General features: G+C 33.3%; 1 protein-coding gene across 2 annotated transcripts in view; it reads right to left on the minus strand.

Annotated features, from left to right (window-relative positions):
- Nucleotides 1-1870: 1870 nt before the first annotated feature.
- CASC4 (cancer susceptibility 4) overlaps nucleotides 1871-23995 on the minus strand; it is an 83656-nt gene continuing 61531 nt past the window's right edge. The window contains exons 10-11 of one of the 2 annotated variants that reach the window (XM_006920422.3): nucleotides 9972-10139; nucleotides 1871-3960 (exon numbers count right to left, since the gene is read on the minus strand). In XM_006920422.3, coding sequence (XP_006920484.1) covers nucleotides 3890-3960; nucleotides 9972-10139 — 239 coding nt within the window. In that variant the 3' untranslated portion in view covers nucleotides 1871-3889. The remainder of the gene's footprint in view (nucleotides 3961-9971; nucleotides 10140-23995) is intronic. The other variant, XM_006920423.3, reaches the window with a different exon arrangement.

Consider the following 23995-nt stretch of genomic DNA (forward strand, 5'->3'; position numbering starts at 1 on the left):
AGCCTAAGAAATTTCACAAGTTCCAACTTAGCAGGACTCAATCTCCATACTGTCTTCCATGACAATCTTCTCAGAGCATGTTAGCGCAGGTCTAGAGTAATTCTTACCCTAGGGCATGGTCTACTCCTAAGGTATAACCTTTCTAGTGTTTCAGCTGCATGCCACAGTTGTTAAGGAGATCTCCATCTTGACAGGCCCAGAAACCCAATGTCCCTCAGCACTGCTTTTATGCCAACATTTGACCTTTGTTATCTCTATTCCATTCTCAATTGTGTAGGAACTGCTATCTGGTAAGCATCAGGTGGTCTTGCTCTGATTATATAGACCTGGACTTGTAGTAACCCCTGGGGCTACCTCTGAATAGCTCTCTTCTCTGCCGCCCAACCCCATAGGTTCCAATGGCTTCAGCTGCCCCCACTATGATCTCTGTCTTCTCAGTACAGCACTCCAGCCTCTTTACACCATGGTAAGCTGGGTGATTTTGGGGCTTAATGGCTTGCTTAACTTTTACTTCTCTCAGAAATTTGTCTTATGCTGCCCGAAAACAGTTGCTTAATATATCTCATCTAGTTTTAAAGCTGCTACTAATCCAGGAGGGCTAGTCAAGTTAATGATAGTCAGAAGCAGAAGTGTCCCTTCCTTTAGATTTTTTGAAGTAGAACTAAGAATAGAGAAGCAGGCCCTCTCAAGTGCCAAAACTAAGAAAGTAGGACCTGTTGGAAGTCTCAGTTAGAGCTTTGAGTGGGAGAGCTGGTCTGAGAGAATGAAGATAACAAGTAGAGAGAAGCAGAAATGGAGAGTTGGTTAAACAAAGTTGACAGCATTCTAGTCCTTGCTTCTATTGTCAAGTCCAGGAGACTTCTACCCTTTATGCAGTTTGCTTACATAGACCACTAAATGTCTCATTTTTTTTTCTGATAAAATTGGTTGAATTTTCACTTGGAACCTTTAGGGAGGAGAGTCTTTTAAAAGGAACTGGATGTAGCCCAATTAGAATTAAATATTGATGATGGCTCATGTGTGATGTTAAGACTTTGGAAATGCACCGATGTTACAGTGTTTGATTGTCTTATTGGAGCCATTGGGTCATATGTGTGAGGGAACAGAAGATTCCCAGGTCAGTCATTATGGGAAGTGACTATCTCCCTCATAAGTATTTTTTTAAAAACAGATTTTCTGCCTTCATATTTTAGCAAATTTTGTTGTTACAGCATTATACAAATGAGAAGTAAAAAAGGCGTACAATCTGCAGATTTTTTAAAATCAAGGGACATAATTTAGAAATAAATTTGAAGTCTGAACATTTACTTTGGAATCATCCTTCCATGTATATTTTATATTCTGCATCCTCTCTTTATGGGTCAGTAGCAAGCTGCCTGACCTCACAAGGTTCTCCTTATCTTACGTTGTCCAAACCTCTTCATCCTCATTTCCATCCTTGCTCACACTATTCTAGCCTCACAACTATAATGTCTCAGTTAAGTAAAACCCTGACTATTTAGAACCTTAGAGACCTTGGAACTTTGTTTTATTAATAGCTCTTATGACTATTTAAAATTATCTTGTGCATGTGTTTACTTGTATATTCTGACTGCTCCCAGTTGAATGTAAGCTCTATGAGAAAAGAAAACTGGTCTACCTTATCCACTACAGTATTCTTACTACCTAGAACAATGCTGGGCACACAGAAAGCACTGAATATTTATTGAATAAACTAGCACTACAGTAAACACTTCTAGTGTAAAAATTTCGCCATTCTAGTTTAGCTTAGCTTAAGATAAATTTTAAATTTACTCAAATTTTGGCATTAAAATGTAATTATTTGCATCACATGAGTGTCAGGTGTGAATATGTATCGGAATCAGCAAAATAGTAAAACAAGTTTAATTTTTAATTTATTAGAACCCAGTAAGTGATGATTTTAAAAGCATTTTTCATCAAATTAACACTTAATTCAGGGCAAAATACATTTAAAAAAACCTAAATCTTAAGGCAGAAGTAAAACATTATAAAACCAGCATGTCTAATACAGACTGTAGAATGTCAGAATTTTAAGATTCACATAGCATTAAAATGTTAATACAGTTGGACATACTATCAATTGGTCCAAGATTTCTCAGTTTATAAAATGCCTAGACTGCTAACTGAAGAAATTTTGCTGTGTGAATAATAGCTACCATATAATCAAATGACTGTTTTTATGACAAAGGAACTAAGGCAGGAAATTTCATAGTTTTCATTTGTAAAGATTTAAAATAAAGTATTAAAGTATTACTAGGAGTATGTTTTAGATTCATCTTCCTACCCTAACTCCCAGAAGATGTATATTAATTCCCTTTAACTCCATTTTTAAAAATCTTGTAAACTATTGTACCTATTCATTATAAGCCTGACTTGTAGCAAAAGCATGAATTGCTAATTTTGATATGGTAGAAACAACAATTTTAGTAAATCACTACATCTTTTCCTGGTTGCTTAATAATTTCAAACTAAAGTCTGAGAATTTCTGCTCCTCCAATAAATGAACAACCTTTAAAAAAAAATCTCTATAAATTTGAATTTTGACTAGAACCTGAGTACAGGGTGTGGGGAAAAGCATTTCATGTTTATGTGCAATTATAGCAGCCCTTCTGAACCACAGTTAGCAATCTTAAATTTCTCCCTATGACCAAAACCTTTTATTTTGGGGAAGAGGAATAAGATTTAAAACAAGGATCAGCTAAATTATGCATTCTACTTAAAAGTGTCAAAAAAGACAGATCAATTTAAAATAATTTTGTAAGGTTAGCAAATATGAAATTTATGGGTTCTTAACTAACATATTAAGTAATTACAAAGATTCTTCATCTTTATTACAAATTTTTAAGCTATTTTAATAAAACGGCTGTGGACCTCACTGTACTTCTATTTATCTGTGCATTAATAAAAAATCTGTTAAAACTCCTTATTTAGTATTTCTGAGAAAGTCTAGTTAAATAAGATCACTATAACTACCAGAGAAGCTTTGAAATACTGATCGCAGATTTATTTCAAAGTTGATTTAGCCTCTTTCAGAATCTGGCATTTAAATTATGAATATCTTCACCAACTTGAACTCTGAAAATATAAAAATTTTAGCCACTGCTGGTTACAGTTAAACAGTACTGGTATTATGTAAAAAAAAATAAAAATTGAAAATATATTGTCAATCATGCAATTCACAATTTCATGAACTAAATAAGGTATAACTCATAAATATTGTTATATCTTTGCAGATTATCTCAAATTTCATCAGGCTTCAGCTGAAAGCTTATCTGTCAAAACACATCAGCATTCATGTAAAAAAAAAGGAGTAGGGAAGTGATTTTGCGCACATGCTGCCCAGTTTTGGCTTCCAGGTTACCTCTTTTATCTAACTATTCTACGTATAATTCCTTGAAGAGCATGAGATAAGGGGTAGGTAGAACAGAATACCTTTTGGTGTAACAAGAATATATTAGTATATAAAAAGTTTTTCAGCTGAATAACTGTTCACACTGTGGTTATGCTATGTACAGCATCTAAACTGTACAACCATTTTTTTCCTGTTTGTCCACTTGTGAAAAGAATTAGGCTCAATAAAATGTAAAATATACATTAGTTTACTTTAAATGCAAAGACTACAGTTTTGCTTATTTTGTTTTTGGCTCAACTGTAATATAATCAAAAAAGTCTCTGCTTTAATAATACAATATGAAAAAGTTCACATATGTACATGGGTACATTCCTTCATTAAAAGTTTTCCTTAAATCTATCTCAATGTATCTTTACAACTGATACAACTGATCTTTACACCAAAAGTCAAAAATGACAAAGTAGAAATGATTCCATTTTACAGCACTTTAGGTTTTTTGAAGTCTTCCTTTAGGGCTTAAAGGACATCATTTAAATGTTGCTTTCCATAGTCTGCAGGATCCATTTGGAGTTCTCGTTCTTCATCATCTGTAAGAGAAATAATTACATGTCAAGAATATTATTTTTAAAATCACTTGCTGAAATCCAATTGAATAATGTCTCTTTTTTTCTCAGCCTTAAGGTAGTTTTCTGCTCCTTATTTTATACTTTCTGCAAACAGTGTTCTATTTATTAGCAAGAAAAGTCTGTAACTATCTGGAAGATTACTTAATTTTAACAATTTTTTGATGATGATGGATGGATGGATGGACAGACGGATGGGAGGGAAGGAAAGAAGGAAGCTAGATAGATATAGTTAGTGAAATTTTAGGAACCCACAAACAATGATGAGTTGATCCTTTTATATAAATATATTATTTCTATATAGATGAAGTCTAGTCTTTTTAATTAAAGTTTTGGTAGAAACCATCCTGTATAAAGTGTCATGCCTTTAAAAACCATAATTTTTTCCTATTTATAAAATTAATCCATAGTCATCATGTAAAAATTAGAAAATAAGTTACTCATAATCCCAACATTTAACATTTTAGTGAATTTCTTTGCTTCTCTACAAAGAGTTTACCAATAACTCCCTAAATGGAATATACAAACCAAAACTTAACTGTTTCTTTACCAAAAAGAAAAAAATTATTATATAATACTGTTAGACACTAAGATCCTCAAAGTAACTTTGAGTAGCTATATTAAATGACTCCATATAGTGCTTTGGAGTTTGACTTAGTTGGTTATTGACAGGTTTTTCTGGGTCAGTCTTGGCTGTCACCTGTCATTTCACATTACTGTCAGTTTATCTGCAAATAGCAATCCTCTTCTAATTATGCTATAAACTACAGCTTTTGAAGTAAGACTAATCAGAGTATTAAAATGTTAGAACAAGAATGAAAAGTATTTCAATCAGAGCCTAAGATGCTCTCATTAGTACACGGCTTTTAATGACATCTTTTGGCTCCTCTAGCCTTTAAAATTGACTTTTTTTACTCTCTGGTTCACGGTTACAATTACCCAATAGCTTAGTGTTCGACAGATTGAGGTGTTACTATCATAATTGTCTGGAAATATAATTATACAATTTAATGAGATATATTAGAATAAAAATTCATATGTATATATAGCTTTCTGAAATCTATTATTTTTGCTTGGATAGATTTTCCACTCTCAGCTTCTGTAGTATATCTTATGGTAAAATTTGTTCGAGAAAGATGCCATGTGGTATATATACTATGTATTAACTTACGATAATGATGTATTCTTATTTCTTCCTTATATTTATTCATAAAAAATGCCAAACAACCAACTTTATCTTTCCTTTCAATAACTTTCCTGTTAAACTTATAGAAATTCTCATTTAGAATTGCAGGAAACCATTTTGTATCATATTCTAACTCATATCTTTAATAGTGTAATCCACTAGGTATGATAACCCCAAATCTGTTATGTATAAAGGCTGAAATTATATCCATAATCACACTAGTATTTTTAAAATATACTAATCAATCTCTTATCAAATAACTCTTCGTACTTTAAAAAGTTATCTTGGTTTTAAAAAAGAAAATAATCACTTATCTAGGGTCCATGTTATGGGACCTCACCTTATGGCTATAAACACATCTTTCAGAATTTTAGTAATTACACGAAGACTTAATCACCATGGAGCAGTGGGAAAAGCTACTACATAAAGGAGAAATTTAAAAGGAAAAGTTAAAAAAAGAAAAATAGTTACTTTTGGGATTTTTAAAATAATAATTATAAAGAGAAAACAAGATAAGAGCAAAGGTCTGGAAATGGAAAAACTAAATTCTAGTCCTGGCTTAGACATTTAACAAACATGATCTAGTTCCTAAACCTCTTTAGACCTCTAATTACCTCCTCAGTAGAATAGGAATAACAACTGTTTTTCCTGCCTCAAAATAAAATAGTGTATCTGACGACAGTCTTTACTTCCAAGGTCCTCAATAAATATGAGTAGGAGTTTGTTGGTTTTACTTATGCTCTTTAGTAAAGTTTTGATATGGCGCCTTCGCATTGTTTTTCAGAATTTCATGACTTTTGGAATAGTGTTTTTCTTACACTGAGCTATCATTTCATTAAGTAGAGTCCATTTTCAGTGTAGCTATTCTGACTGGAATTCAAGTGTCTACTAACAACCTCTGCATTTATCTGTAAAGTATGATGAAATTACCTAACCAAATCTGATATAGAATTAACAGATAACCACTAAATATAATTATATAAACTAATGTTTTATTTTACTTTACAAAGTAGTAAAATCTGTAAATAGCTCACAACATACAATGACTATTAAGGGAAATATAAAGACATTTATAATTTATTAAATAATTCCTTAATTCCTTCTGGAGTCAAGAAAGAACCACCTCCATAAAGCAAGCTGTACCAAGCAAGAACATCCTGGGGCAATAAGGCAGTGAGGCTCTACTAACACATACAAATTAATTTACAGGCTAAAGTGTAATTATCCTCTAAAGCAGGCAACCCAGAGGAAAATTTCTAGATTTGCTTTTACTTCTTAAAATTATTATTTTATTCAACAAACACTTATATAGTGCTTACAGTGTGAAAGACTATTCTAAATGCTGAACAAACACTTAAATCATATAATCCACATAACTATTGAGTTAGCTAACTATATTTGTCCCTATTTTACAAATGAGGAAATTGAGGCACAGAGGTTAGGGTGACACAAGATGACAGAGGTAGTAAGTGGTGGAGGCTAGGATTGAAATCCAGGCAGTCTTGGCTCCAGAATCCAGGTACTTAAGAACTATGTTAAGCTTCTTTCTATAGATATACTTAGTTATATACATTTCATATCCTATTAAACAAACTCAGAACTTCTATGGGATTAAAGATAAGAGCACAGGGAATTGTTAAGTATCCATCTCCTTATTAAAATAATGAATTAAAAGATATATATTAGATGTGTATTGTTTCCAAAGTTGATCGTTAGAAAGTTAGGGAAAAAAATTTTACACCAATATAAATATTTCTTTTAAGATGCTTCAAGAAATGAGGAATTAAAAACCAAAATAAACCAAGATTGTAAACATGGGAAAATTAGGCTTCATTTAATTCCACAAAAAAACACTGTGCAGGTAGTGGTGACCCAAATGATTAATATGTACAAACAGCATCAGAGATAAGGCTGGAATCCTTTGGCTTCCTATTGGCAGAGAAACTGCCCAAACCTCCATTTCATAATCCAGAGTTTCAGAGACCAAAGCCAGAGTGTCCTTAGCTAAAGCCAGAATCTCGGTCCTGTAGCTGGAATCTCTAATCCTAGGGACACATCTTGAGGAAAAACTCTTCCTAATACTAAAGAGGGCAGAGAAGCACCCCTACTGCTAGAACCTTGACCGTGCTTCTGAAGTGCATGCTTCAGTTTTTGATATCTCTGGCTGCAGTCTCAATGGGGGCAGTAGTTTCCACTTTCTTTCCTAGGTTTGGGGGAAGATGTGTTTCAGGTATGCTGAAATCCGACACACATTTTCCCACAATACTTGTGTTATACATATAGTGATTCCACTGTGAATGTAACCACAGAATTTTAGTACTAAGAACACTAGGTCGGTACTCTCACATTACAGATGAAGAAATTGTGGCCCAGAGAGTTTAAGTGACTTGAAAATCTGGTCTCCTAACTCCCAGCTTAATGTTTTTTTACCATCCTATTCTACTGCCTACTTTGGCTACAAATACAGGGAACTCAACCATTATTTCTACATCGAAGCTATGAAAAAATTCTTTTAAATTCCAAATATTCTAACTTAATAATAAACATTTGAAATCCAAATTGTTGATAAACTAGGGAACAGACATAAATCTCTCTCCCCACTTTTGGACAGTTAATACTATATCTAAAATTTTTAAACATGAAACATTTTCAAACATGAAAATATATTTAAAATTATTTGGGTCTCCAGCATTCCTCATTAGTCATGTTACCCAAACTTATTCCTCTTTATTTGCTGGAGTTGATGTTCTTGCATCTTTCTGTTCCCTATGATAAGGGAGTCCCCTTGGTAGCTGCCCTATCCTGCTAACACCTAGTGAACCCCCAAATGGGATAAAAATGTTAAATGGCAACTCTGAGTTCAAGTAAGATTCACTTGCAAATAAACCCCCAAATTTACCAATCCCCTCCCTACTTCATTGAGGATATAATCCCCTTATATTCCTTAGAATAAATGGATTTATTTTCTTGCAAAACAAAAGGTAAGGGGGTAGGGCAGCATGAGGGTACTGGAGACCTAAAGTGGAAAGTGGCAATGAGAAGTGAGGGTGGGACAGGCAGAAAGAGAAAGAGAAGGCATTGAAGATAAATGTACTTGCTATGGATAAAAACCATAAGAATGTTAAACTAAAATGATGTAATAAAAGTCGTCAAATTTAAGATAGCCAAAATATAAGAAATTATTTTCAATTAAGGTTGAAATTAATTGCTCTAATGAAAAGTTCATAATTATCCAGCAAGATGACTGAAGCCCTTCTGAAAAACAACAACAACAAAAAACGAGAGAATGTTTAAAGCATAAACCAAACAAGCTTGTAAGACCAGAAGTTAAAGGGTTATAAGAATAAAAGCTCAATGAGAAAAACATAAAATTACTGTTAACAACATTTACTGAGGGCCTCATGTGTGCTAAGTTCTATGAGGTGTGGTAGGTAAATATAAAGGCAGAAAAGGATACAGACAAAATAGAAGGCAAAATAAATGAAAATTTCTGCCCTACTAAGCATACATTCTAATTGGTGATATGATATAAATATATGAAAAAGTCTTAAAGCAATGTTATAAACAACTGCAAACAAATGTAATCCAAACAAATCACAAGTGATTAAAAATGATAAAATTTATGATAAATGGATGAAATTATAGAAAAGATGAGTATAATTTATTCAAAAGTACCAAGAAGTACTTGAGAAGTTCTCATTAACAGATCCTTATATAACTCCTAACATTTATTAATCTCTTCCTATTCCCAATAACCATTCTTCCAAAACTAGAATGGGCAACCAAAACAATGCCTAGGTAGAAGTTGGAGTCTCTAGTTTCCCTTTTATTAACTCTGTAATAAATTATAACAACTAGGTAAGAATTTTAAGACAACTATATTTTCTTCTGAGTTTTATAAAAACAATTCTTGTTATGAACTTAAATAAAGTTTAATTACCTTAAAAAGAGTTAAGGAATAAATCAAGACAGATTACATTGAAAAATATTTCATGCACAATATTATAAAATCTAATATATTACACATTTTTATATTTGACATTTATAGAAAAAAGAAAAGCTCCACAACGTAAGCAAGAAGAAAACAGGCCTAAAAACTTGCAATAAAGCAACACACTCTGATACGCATGCATGGGTAGGGCTGCATGCACACAGGTAGATTCTGAACTTTCACTAAGTTAAAAGCTCAGAAGTAATACGGTTAGCGAGGAAAATATGTTGAATCTGTGTATTGAACGTAAAACAGACGAATCTTCACAAACTGATTGTTAAATATAAATTTTAAGCCTCAAAAAAATTGCAAAAACAGACTTTCTATGCTGAATCAGTAGTGAAATAATCTTATAGTCAGAGTAGAGGAGACCATTCCCTTTGTGGTTTGCCTTATAACAAAAAGGTTGTGTGGTCAATGTTTGTACCTAGAATAATTAAATATAGTGCTTTCAAATGAGAAACCGGAAAATAATTATTTTCTGAGAGTATTTGCCTTAGGTAAAGTCTAGAGTCATTTTAAGTAATTTAATTCCAAAATTTCTAAAGATTCTGAGTTTCACACTGTAACTATATCAGTAATATATTTAACTAAAAATGAAAATAATTAAAATTTACTTACAGATCTACAAATACCACTATCATAAAATGGTTTTCAAAATATAATTAAAAACTGCACAGAACCTCTTTGTATTAAGACTACTGCTACAAATAAGTATGACAAATTCTACACAAATTCAACCAAAAAATTTAGAGGTGGGTTTCATGGTCATAGCATGGAGGCCAGGCCCACGCTCACCTTGGACGTCTTCCTCTCCACCATCACCATCTTCTTCCTCATTGTAAGCCAGTTCAGCCTGCTTGTCTGCCTCATACTCACCTACGTTACCATCATCCCCATTATAATCCGCCAGTTTAGAGCCATGTTGCGGATCAACAGGGGATTCATTTTCATCAAAGAATCGGCCTGTGAAGTAGGTAGAGGATTAATTCAAGAGTAAAGAGAGAAGAAAAGAATGGACCTATACTGGAGGCAGATCAAGAAGTAGACAAGTGAAACCTGGCAAGTTTCAGGACACGAGTTATAAAAAAAAAATACATTTTAAGAAAGTTATCCAAGACAAAAGGAAATAAGAATGAAGACTGAAAATAACTTTTATTTAAGAATTTCTCTTTTGTGTAATTTTAGTGCTTGCTACTTAAGGTTTGAATGTTTTCTTAAAGAAAAGGGCACATATTCAGAACTGTTTTCCTAATAACCAATGACTTATCTAAGTATTTGTCTAATTAAACACTTTAGGAGAATAAATACTTTTATTACTTGATATATTACATGTTTGAAATTTGTAGTCATTTATTGATTTATGAAATACCACTTCCCATGAATAATTCTGATAACTGTTTTTTAATAAACAAGTACTAGGCAGGCTAGTTTCTCTTTGGATACTAAGACAAACCGACACACCTGAGGACTATCTTAAGTTCCCTCAGTAACAGTGATTCATTATAGCCATGAATTGATTTCCAAGGAGGGGTGGCAGAGAGAGTAAATCATCAGAATATCTAGTGGTATGTGTTTTGAAAAAACAACCCAAGTAATTCTGATTTATTCTTTCTCTTTTCCTAAACTGGATATTTAAAAGTCAATAGTAGAGGAAGCTTAGAAAGTGGACCTACATTAGACTGTTATATAGTACACATTCATAACAATTAGAAATCAAAGAACGACAGACAAATAGACATTAAAAATTAAAACGTTAGGCAGACTAAGATCTGACTCACAAACATGAGTTAAACTCTACTTTCGCATTAAATTTAAGTAGCATCAAAATAAATTTTATTCCAATCCCTAAAATCTGAGTAACATTAACTTACTGATGATGGAAGAACTTAAGACTTCTCAAAAATCATAAAAACTTTCTGTGGTAGGTCTAAAATTTTTTGAATTATAAAAATTTACATTGCAATGAGATATTTGGGAAAAAATTAACAACTTCCTTTGCTTGGAAAGAGAGGGTAAGTGCAAATGGAAAAAATTATGGAGGGATTGGTCAATTTTACAGATAGCTCACTATATTATCAGGCCAATATATTTCTCATTGTTGGGTAATAAGTCAATCAGAAAAATAGTTAAAGAACAAATCACACTTATATAGGCTTTGAAAGTGGGGCTGGTAACAACAGCAACAGAAGTAATAGTGGCCAATAAAAAAAAACAGAAAGTCACCTTAAATCTATTCTAGAATATGGTTGGGCATGTGCAATAAATAAATAAATGACAAGCTGATAAAATATAGCTCAGAGAGAAGAATATACAAGAGTTAAAAAGGAAAAACAGTAACAAGTGAAGAATAGGTAAGCTGTTTGTGAAAAAGACACTGTCTCCTAATGATAGTAATACAAAACAAAACACTTTGGTGACTTTCTTTTATTCTTCTTCCCTAACAACAAAATAAATTATGCCAATATAAGCAAAAAAAAGGAGATTTATAGAAACCTATGTTTTCTTTTTTCTTAATATACAATATTTACTATGGAGAAAACACCTTTATGCAATGTGAAAATGCTATTTTAAATATATAAACATTTTAACATGGTAGTTACCAGTGAGTTTCTTAAAGTACACTACTTTCTCCAAGAGAACTTTTTCATTTTTTATCAGTTATGAAATATAGAAGACTAAAAAATTAGTCTAAAAAATTTATGTAAATAATAGTTAATTAACTAATATTATCAAACAAAATATATTAAGCAAACACATGGTCTCTCTCTGGCTATTATACTATTTCAACAGAACAACATATAAAGTTTTTTTCTACAGTGTTTGATGACCTGACTAGCTTGAATTCAGTCATAAACTTTTAATACTACGATTATAGTGGCACTCAGAGATAATCAGAAAATCAATAACAAGCATGGATGACCACATAACTGACCTTTTTAAAATAGTATTTTGTGCTATCATATATACAGAATTTTCATCTTTGGAGAAAGAGCTAACTCATATAAACAACAAGAGATAGAGCCAACTATACAACTTGCTAGTCAAGTTGGGGACATCAGACAAACTTCACATTTAAACACTGAATGAATATGACAGTATAAATAAAAATGCATAATGCTAACCAATATAACAGACTGCTAAATAATATAACTGTCGGGCAACATATTTGCAAAAAGGAGTTACACAAGGTAGAAATCAGTGTGGGTTAGAGCTAGAGGAGAAGTTTTCAAAAAAGAGGCAAATATATTGGACCATGACAGATAGAAGGAAAGAAGCATTCAAAGAACAGGTAAGAATGAAGATGGAGTGAGTATTCAGGAGACAGTAAAGAGATTAATTTGACTGTATTAATATCAGAAAATAGAAAAAGGAAGTTTGGACAAGCAAACGGGGAATAATTATGGAAGACTTTTAAAGTTAGAAATTTAAAAAGGTTATCATTAGAAAGTATGTAAAAGTATCGACTATTCTCTTCATTCATCCATCCAACAAAGATTCATTGATGTATGAGACATACCATGCTAGGCACTGTGATACAAAAATAAGCTTACCATCTCCATCTCTGGTAATTATAGTAGTAAGGGAGACCAACGTGTAAACAAATAACTAGAAAGTGATGCAATGTGCGTTGTAACACAATGATCTAGAAAGTGACAAATGAACATAGAGACCATTGCTACCATTGGTTTCTATCTGACAGAGAAAGGCTGAATTTTATGTGGAGACAACAGGCAGTTGTCATTATTTCTTTCAAAATGGACATCGGGAATCTAATCTGTCTTATGTTCCACAGCATCTCCATTGTCTAATCAACTAAGAAGCTAAAGGGCTTAGACTATGAAAAGAGAGGAAATGTTAGGTAGAGGTGAACTGAATACCTTTAAAAATGACAACGGTGATATGTGGCACAAGAGAGTGAAAAGAGTCAAAGTATGATTCTATAATCCTAGCTTGGAAACTAAATATAATGGTGTCTATAGCCAAAATGGAATAATTGGGAACGCATGAGAAAGCAAATGTTGCTTTAGGCATACTGAGCTTAGTGTTCCAGTAAGATATTCAAATGAAAATATTTTATAGACAACGTGGAAATATGGAACTAGACTCTAGGTGTGAAGTGAGGGCTAGATGTATAGACTTAAGATTCATAAATATAAAGAAAACAGGTTAAATGATGACAACATAATTTCTCTTAGAAAATAAATATTTACAGAAAACACCTATAAGTCAAAGGAATGATCTTAAGGAATAATAAAATTTAAGAAAGGAGAAAGGAAGTAATGAGGGTAAAGTTATCAAATGATGGTATACATCTGTGATGTGTTTCAACAAGAATTAAATATTAGACTTTGGTTACAACTCTCTTTGCTGAAAACCCGCTCCTCCCTTGGAGAGTACTCTGTCTTTTATCTTCTGTCTTTTCATTTCCAGATTTCACAGGGCCACAGCCTTCCTTAGCATGGCACACCTCCTTCTAAAATGTACCTTCATTAAATCTTACTTTTTCTAAATCTCGAAAAAGAAAAACTTCTAGACTTCATCTCTGAAGCATTTTATCTATTTAAATATTTTAAATCCAGTTCTGTCTCTCTGTAATCACAATGTTAAAGCTATGCCCAGCTAGGGGAGTAATACAGTAATTATATTCAGTTTGGATTGCCAGATTTCCTTACGTTGTAGCAAAATTCAATTGTGTACTTGAATATTTATTATTTTCACCCTAGTGGCTGACTGAAAATTATTAATTTAGAATATATCAGTAACAAGATAGCTTCATCCCAACAGTTTAAATATGAGAAAACAAAGAAAGAAGTGTCATACACACTAACTATTCAAAGTGTTTGGGCAGTATCAAGATGGAAAAAAAATTATAAGACACACTGATATACTTTTCAGTTCACTTTAAACAACAGAACTTCATATAGAATGATAGTCTGTAAAACAGCTTAAATACCAGACTGCAAACTCCAAAGACCAGTAGAAAATGAAACAATAATGACAAATAACTAGAACATTTCTCAATCACAAAAGGGCATTTCAATCAAGAGAACTAAACTGTATATTGTAATTCAGTACTATAAATTAAAGCAAGATAAATTACTTTTTTGCTTCATTAGCTCGAGATTCATTTATGGGTTTCAATTTCTCAACTATTCCATAAAAAAGAGGTTTACATTTTTCATGTCATTCATTTAATATATTATCACATTATAAACAAAATGAATCAATCTGAGTTGGTTATAATAACTCTGAAGAGAAAGAAAAGGAAATTTTACTCTAAAATTTTTATTGCTTTCATCTCCTGGTAGTATCCACTTTGCACCATTCGATTGGCAATGTACACATTCAACTGACTCATTCATTATTCAATTTAACACCTACAGTTTTGACTATTTCAAGTATTCCCTGAGGGTCTATGACATGTGAAAACTTAATCTGTTGAGATATGAGTTAGAGTTGTGAAATCTAAGAGGGTGGGATGTACAAATTGTGATAAAAATGTTACTGCAGGCTTTCCTCAAAACAATTTGCAGGGAAAACTACTGACTGGCTTTTGAACTGTTTACTTTGGTATCAGTATCAGGAACATTATTTGGGGCAAAAAGACCATACTTAAAAGCAATGGGAAAAGCAGTTAGTGACCTACAAGAGAAAACCCATAAGACTGGCAGCTGATTTCTCAAAAGAAATTATGCAAGACAGAAGGGCTTGACGAAGAGCATCTAAACAATTTGACCATCCTCTCATTCCCAATGCAAAGAGGTTCAACAGCTCTTTCCCCTTCTTTATATAATCCACAGGTTGCCCTTTTGCTACTTTTTTTCTTAAGACTAATTCTACAGGGGAAAAGGAGAAAAAGGGAAGAAAAGCAAACAATTCAATTTGCTTCAAGGTTAAATATTGTTCTCCTTTGCCTCTCCCTTTTATTCTACACCAAACTTACTGGACTAGCCTTAGCACCAGCATAGGATAAAGGGGCTGGAGGTGGAAAGTAATTTGCCAATTTTTGAAGAATACCAGGCATGCATTACATATGTATGACAACTACATTAATCTTATGTACATTAAATACTTGGATATTCCACTTCAACTCCGTATTCAAAAATTCTTTGACATTCAGAATAAACAAGACTATAATGTAATTAATTAACAAATTCTTGTATCCTAAATTTGACTGCCTTTCTGAATCCATACCAAGAAAATGTCTTTTCAAGACAATATTGTAGCACACTGAAGAATGGGGCAAACCATTTCTTCAAATATTTCACAAAAATCTTTCTTTTTTAATGTAGCACTATGATTTACATTTTTGTAAGTTTAACAAATTTTTCTATTTTTTATTATTAAATATTTTCAAATATATAGAGAAGTATGGAGACTATACGTCTGTGTTCCTATCATCCAGAGCTTTGTCAACTTTAACATTTTTTATCATATTTGGTTTGGAACTTTTAAATAAACAAAACGTTACAGATACAATTAAAGTTCCCTGAGTACCTCTCCCTAGCATTCTCTTCCTACTCTAAAGGTAACATCTACCTTAAATTAGGTGTTAAACATCCCCATGAAGGTTTATATATTCATTAACAAATAGTATTTATTCACAGGCCTTTGAACTTTATAAATATGGCATCTGGGAAAGAAAGGGTTAACTCAGCATGGCTGGGTTGCTCAAACCCTGCAAATTTCCAAGAAAGGCTTGTCTTCTAAACTGGTTCTTAGCTGGATCCTGGCAGATAAATTCTGAGTCTTTCTGCTTGGTGTTTTTGTAAGTCTGAGGTCTTGGGCCATGCTATACAAGTTTGATTGGATAAATTTATCCTAACAAAGTGATTTATGGTATTTGTTTTTGCTAGATGGACATGGGGAGAACCTGGAGTGTGAGTAGCTGAGCACAGTCATGTGTGTACTACATGACTACATGACTGACCCCTCAAAAAACCTCTGGACTCCAATGATCAAGTGAGCTTCTCTGGTTGGCAACACTTCACATGTGTTGTCACACATCTTTGCTGGGAGAATTAAGCACATCTTCATGCAACTCCACTGAGAGGGGACACCTGGAAGCTTGAGTCCGCTTTCTTCTGGGCCTTGCTCCATGAATCTTTTCCATTTGCTGATTTTAATCTGTGTACTAAACTGTAACTCTGAGTATAACAACTCTTCTGGGTCCTATGAGCCCTTCTACTGAATCATCAAGCCTGAGGGTAGTTTTGGGACTCCCAACACAGTACCATCATGTACCTATTCTGCAACTTGCTTTACTCCTTCCACATTATAGTTTTGAGATTTACCCATGTTGATTAACATAGCTTTGCTCATTCATTTTAACTCCTACATATGATTCCACTGTAAGTATGGCATGTACTATGATTTATCCATTCTCATACTGATAGACATGAATGTCCTTGTATGTCTCCTTACACATATGTGTTTGCAGGTACATTTTAGGTGCTAAGTTATAGGGTATGTGCATCTTCTCACTCTAATTGATCTTTTGACTAATGAAAGTTCATTTTAATAAAGCCCAATTTATCATTTTCTTCATTTATGGTTACCTTTTTTTTTTTGCGGGGGGAGGATACTTGGTATGTAGTTTAAAAAATCTTATTAGCTTTAAAATTTAAATCTGTTTTGAATTTAATTCAGTGTATTGTGTGAGGTACGGGAGTAAGGTTAATATTTTTCCACTTGGCTATCCAGCTAACCCAGTACTATTTATTGAAAAATCTATCCATTCCCCCATTGCGCTGTAGTATCAACTTTGTCATACATAAAGTGACCATGCACGCACGTGTCATCAGTTTCTGGATTCTCTATTCTGTCTCATTTGTTCATCTGTCTATTCTTGTGCCACTATCACAGTATTCTAAATACTTTATCAATAATAGTTTTATAATAAATCTTGAAATCTGGCATGGAAGTTGCTAAGTTTTGTTCTTATATAGACTGTTGTGGCTATTCTTTCCATTTCTATACAAATTTTAGAGTCAGGTTATCAAACTCCACCAAAAAACAAAAAATGCTGTTGGGATAAGCACTGAAATTCTAGATGAGAGAAGAATTACATTCTTAAAACATCAAGCCTTCTAATCTATGAAAATGAATTTATTATCTAATTTCTGTCAATAATATTTTGTAGTTTATAGAGGTTCTTGGGACTATTTTGTAAGACTTTTTTCAAGGATATGTTGTATTTTATGCTATTAAAAAGCTTCTATTTTAAAATTTCACTTTATATTTGTTGCTGACATATAGAAATACAATTAATTTTTACATTAACCCTGTATCTAATAACTTTGCTAAAAATCTGTAGGTTGTTTTTAGTTTTTTACATATGACATTTACATGTCTGCAAATGGTAACAGTATATCAGCTTTATTCCTTGTTTCCTCTTTTTGAACATTATTTAATTGACTAGGACCTACAATGAAAAGAGGACTAGAAGTGATGACAGTGGTTATCCTAGTCCTCTGAATTTCAAGAGGAAAGCTTTTGATAGTTCACCCTTAAGTGTGATGTTTGTTTGGAGATTTTTATAGATACTCTTTACAAATTAAGGAAATAACTTCCTAATCCTACTTGGTTTAGAGTTTGTTGATTATCATGAGTACATGTTGAATTTCCTCAAATGCTTGCATTTGTTGAGATAACTATGATTTTTCTTGTATAATTTGTTAAGGTAGTGAATTACAGACTGCCTTTAATATATTAAATAATCTTGCATTTTGAGAATAAATCTAACACAGTCATCATGTATATCATTTTTATCTATCTGTAGACTTAATCTGATAATATTTTATTAAGGACTTTATATTTATGTTAATAAGAGGGGCTGTACTGTAATTTTCCTTTCTCATAATATCCTTAGTTTTGCTATCCAACTTAATCCTGGCTTCATAAAATGAGTTGAGAGTTGTTTCCTCCATTTAAATTCCCTGGAAGAGTTCATGTTAAATCGGTTGTATTTCATCCTTAAATGTTTGGAAGAATTCACCAGTGAAACCATTTGGGCATGAAAATTTCATTAAGGGAAGGTTTCAATATTACCTCCTTTTCCTCCTCTACCCACTGCTAGATGGAAGCAATACACTGTATTTGTTCTTTTAGTGATTACCTTTAAATTTTAAATATTCATACTTTGTAAATTTTTCTAACAAAACTTCAAAGTATTCAGTATTTCTGTCCTCTTTCTACACAGGACATAGACTTTCTCACTTTACCTCTGAAGACCCTATCTTTTATTACTATTTGATATTGTTTTTGCTGTTTTAACACAAAAATAGTTTCCTTAAGTCAATACTTAAATTTACCAACAGCTTTGATCAATTCGAGTTCCCATTTTTTTGTAGCTGTTACTATCCCTCTTCAATTTTCTATTTTACTAAAGAATAAGCTTTACTCTTCTTTCACTGAGGGTCTATGAAAGGTAAACTCAGTCTTGTGTAACTGAATATGTCTTCATTTTTGCCTTTGTTGTCTTTATTATCTGGTATAACATTCTATGTTGGTAATTATTTTCCACTTATCATGCAAATATATTCCATTATCTTTTGGCATTTGATTTGCTGATTAAAAGTCTGCTTAGGATGTAACTGCCATTCCTTGGAAATAATCTATATTTTCTGATATCATTTAAGATTTTTTTTTCCTTAATTTTTGGATATTCTGATATTTTCCTACAGTGCCTAAAAACAATGATTTTCTTCATTTATCCTGACACTCAGTAGGCACATCTGATGAGAAAACTCATGTCTTTCTTCAATTGCAGACATTTCTGGGCTCTTGAAATTCTTCAAAATTCTTTTCAAGTATTGACTATGTACCATTTCCTCCATTCTCTACTGAAAACTCCTATTAGACATACATACATCTGTTTCTCTTAACATCTGTTTTATATGTATGTATGTATACAAGTATGTTTATAAATATGATATAGATTTGTCTCTAAATCTTTCTCTGTCACTCTGTACTACATTTTTGATGAGTATCTCAGTAAAGGCTTCCAAATCACTTATTTCAGTCAACTATGTCATGGTCTACTGTATCAGACACTGATTTTTTATTTTGGTGATTATATTTTTCATTTCTAATATGTATAATTGATTTTTATATCTGTTTTAGTTTTATTCCTGCCTATTTCTTAATCTTGTCTTTTTTTGAGTAAATTATTTCTTGATTTATCTTGTTGAGCATCTTTAAGCATATTTAATTTAAAGCAGATTTATATAAAATTATTTTCATGTTTCAGTTGTTGACATGTAAGCTATCTCTCTTAGCATTAATATTTTTCATAGTTTTAGAGTTTTGGTTTGCTGACTAATTTTCAGTGTGTGTGGAGTATTTGTTTATGTGTTTTCACTTTTTCTGTGTTCATCTGTATTATCTAGTTACTTTAAAGATGCTTTCCACCCAGTTCTCCAGTCTAGGATGTTTTCATGATCATATTTCAGAGTTTCTTTTCCACGGTATTACTGGAGATAGCAGAAATTCAGTATAGAACCAATGGTGGTGTGGTTTAGCACATAGTCATGAGGCTGCATTTGTAAGTTCCCATCTCCAGAAGCTTTCAGGTTGCTAAATATTGTAGTCCTTGATGGCAGTCAGCAATAACTTTATTTTCTGCTTCCTCTGCCAAAGGAGATGGGGCAATGATCAGTTTCTGGCTTTAAGCAATAAGCCTGAATCCCAATTTAAGTGGTTCCAATTTATTCTTATTGCTCCTAAGAGCCAATTTCCTGGAAACCTGCATTTTCAGACCCAGAACCTAATAGGCCCAATCATTTAGTTCCTTTCATCATCTTACATTTTTGTGTCATTTCTTGACCACAGAAATGTTTAACATGTTTTTGAAGTTATCAATATCCTTTTAGTTCTGTTTATCATTACATGTGTGATCAGAGTGGCTATGTCAAAGGTGAACTCACTAAGCTATCTGGATCAGAGGTTGAAAAATAATTTCAAAAGATCTGTACATAAAATAAAATCATGTACTCACTGATACACTAGCTTGACTCTCCAATGTTGTTCAGGAGAATCATTAATCATGGTTGAATAAGTAAATCCTGCTGCTACTCATTCTGGAGCAAGCTACACAGAAAAGTCTATATGAGAAGCAGCTTGATCAACAACCACCACCTACTATCTGAAGTAAATGTCCTTGTGATTTTCAGTATGGGGCTAACATTTGAAATGAACAGTCTTCTCTATTCAAGGCAACTAAATAGATAGGGTATGTTCCTTTAAACTGGCAAACAAGTAGGCCTTCCATGGATTCTCAATTTCTTTGAAATATGCCTCCAGGATACTTTGAAGTGTCCCCTGAACTATATTTTGTCATGATATAGCCTACATTCTACATTTTAAATTAAACCAAGTCAAATATATCTTCCTCTATAATAGCAAAACATGCCACTTTTGTATAATGTGGCAACACAGTTAAATTTACAGAAATATGCATATCTTTATAGTGCTTTCAATAAAATTTCAACTTGTTCTAACAATATATCATTTTATACCTATAGAATCAACCGCTTTTAGATTCATTGCCTATTACACTTCTACTATCATTTGTACTTCTTGATCTCTCCATATAACTTTGGTCTCTAGATGAAGTAAAATCAGATGAAGATATGGACTGAGATTATATCTGTCCTGTATCCATAAAGGAAAAGCAGTCAAGCAGGGCAGAGAAAGAGATTCTTTCACATGCTCAGATTCTCTCTTCCTATTCCCATTTCATATTTTCCATTTACCAACAAGGCCTTATTATGATAAAAGTGTTCTGCCTCTGGCATTTTTAGTGTGGTATCTTTCTCTCAAGACTACAATCTCCTCATTTACCATTTTTGAATATCATGTCTCAGTCTGATGCAATTCACTTGCTAAGTTTCAGTCAATACTTCCCTCTCAAGCCAAGTATAATCTCAGTATAACTTCTACACAGCCATGGATTCCAAATGGCTAAGCCCCTGCCCCGGACCAACTACAAGTTTTCTCTTCTATATTCTCATGGTATAGAAAGGTGCCAAAAATTCAAATACCTACAAGCATCAGACAAGTAAGCTAAACATATGTATTGTAACAGAGAAATGGGACATGGAAAATCTCATTCTAAATGAACAGTCATAATCATTTCCAGGGATTATGTCAAACATTCTCATTTAAAAGAATCCAGTTTGGGGGAATCTTATGTGAAATCTATTGATTTCAAAATATTGGTAACTATTTCAGATTTTTAAAAATGTGTGGACCAAACAAAACTCATGTTGGCTGGATTTGGACATGGGTCATCAGTTTTTAATCTCTGCAAAAGATTATTTTTGCTATTTAACAAAGTTTTAGAAACAAAACACACAGAACTAGCCTCATACAAGATTGCATTCTTCAAATACAACTAAAGCATATCAATTACTGTAGGTCTTAATCTTTCTAATGAACAAATAGGCTTATCCCTCATCTACTATTCCAAATGTTCTCTTTTACCTACTCAAATACAGATGGAGAAACAAAGTTAACAAAACCATTGAGGAAAAAAATGCTCTTAATGCTTCTTCATGAAGAACAAAATCAGAATAAAATGGCAAAAGTCTTAAAAGACAATAGAAATGGAGATATAGTATATAAAAACTAAGGTACACTACCAAACAGATACACAAAATTCTAAAACTGATGCAATCAGTTTAACAAATATTTAACCGATGCTTGCTATATACATGCAAGGCTAGGTAAACAAAAAGAATAAGACACAGTTCCTGCCCTCATGAAGTTATTACTACTTTAATAGAAAAGATATATATAAATAGTTACAGAATTCAGGATACAAGACCCAATATTGCTGGTTCTTTAATATTTTGTTTTCTAGATTTAAGAAAAATCTCTCTTTTCTCTTAAGCTATCTATAACTTACAACAATCTAGTAAAGTATACCTTTGTGAATAAAGATAAAACAACTACATTTTCTCTCTACTTGATACATCCAGAATTCAGAAACTCTTAGTGAATAATCTTATTTTCACGGCAATATAGTTATTTGGCTAAACTCAATAAGAATCTGTTCTCTTTGTAACAGGACACATTTGGAAACGTTGGTTATGTTACCAAGGATCTAGAATGTCATATTTGAGAAGGATGCATAAAAGCAGATATGGCCAGACAGCTTTACAGAACTAAGGCCGACTATAAGGAGTCAATACTTATAAATCTGGCTTTCCAAAAACCAGCCTATATCTGTCATACAGGGTTCCCAGCCTTACAGGTGAGTAAGGAAGGTCACTTCTTGAAGGCCCAGGAACCTCAGACTATCTTGGGAACTTGAGGAGAAGAATTCACATAAGTCTATAGGTATTGCAGGCAAAGTATGATGGTGAATTCTTGGCTTCCTAGTTTCCAATGGCTTTTAAAAGTCCCCTCTGGGGAGGAAAAAAAAATGGCATAGATGATAGAGGCTCTATTCATTCCTCTGGCGACCAAATCAAAGTTGTGACAAAAACAAGGAGCAAGCAGCAAGGAAAAATTGCCTGAGATCTAGATGAACAAGCCATGCAAATAGGGAGAAATCCAAGAAATCACCCTGCAACACAGAAGGTAGGACAGGGCAAGGCAGCAACAGGCGCAGAAGCCTCTTAAAGGGGCCGCATCCACAAGCGGATTTTTGCGGTGACGGACCTGCCTACTCTGAGCACCAGTGTCCATTTGGCTGTGTGCAGGGGGGACCAGGAACTTATGGGGAGACATTGTCGAAGTGAGGGCCGAAGTGAGACTTGCTCTCTACAGAAGTGCCGGAGGTATCCATTGTTCCCTGTTGAGTCTTCCCCCAAACAAGTGTGCCACATACAGTGCCGCCATAGCCATGATGTCATCACACTAGATAACAGAGGTCGCTCCACCCAGAGTATTCCATGAAACCCCGCCTTCTCCAACTCACTGCCCCACCCAAGCATATCCTCGGCGAGTCAGGTGCTCCTTGCTGAGCAGCGCCTAGACTCACACTGGTGGCAGTTGGCCTCGATTTCTGGTGTGGCCTTTTGAGACAACTATAAACATAGCATCTGTGGATTGCTTGCTGAATTTTAACAGGTGGCCCAGGAGGGGCAGAGGCTTGGGCTAAATTTGGCCTGCAGCTGAACCCCTCTCAAGAACTGTGTCACTGTACACCTACTTCACAAATCCACACTAATAAGACCGGGAGACTTAGGAGCTTTGCTTAGTACATAGGAACAGACACAGAAAGGCAGCCAAAATGGGAGGACAAAGAAGCAGAAACCATATGAGTTGCTTAAGAAACTTTTGGGAAGTGTAGATAAATTCAGTGAGAACTTCAACAAAAAGATAAAAAACATAAAAATGGAAATGGAAATTATAAAAGAGAACCAATCTGAAATGAAGAACACATTATCTGAGATGAGAAGTATATTAAATGGAATAAACAAAGGAATAAACAAAGTGAATAAAGAAAAGGATCAAATGCCTTATCTAGAGGACGGAAAAGCCAAGGATATGCAATTAGAATGGTAAGGGAAAAGAAGCCAAGACTATAATAATAATTTAAGAAGCACATGGGACACTATTAAGGGTCCAAATATCCGTCTGATCGGCGTAACTGAAGAAAATCAAGATGTTGAACAGCTGCAGGAAGCTCAGTGAATTCCAAAAATCAGGGATCCAAAGAGGCCCACACCAAGACACATCATAATTTAAATGCCAAAGGTTAAATACAAAGAGAGAATCTTAAAGGCAACGGGAAAAGCAGTTAGTTACCTACAAGAGAGCACCCATAAGACTGGCAGATGATTTCTCAAAAGAAACTATGACAGACA

Source organism: Pteropus alecto, unplaced genomic scaffold, assembly GCF_000325575.1.
Source record: "Pteropus alecto unplaced genomic scaffold, ASM32557v1 scaffold86, whole genome shotgun sequence".
NCBI lineage: Eukaryota > Metazoa > Chordata > Mammalia > Chiroptera > Pteropodidae > Pteropus > Pteropus alecto.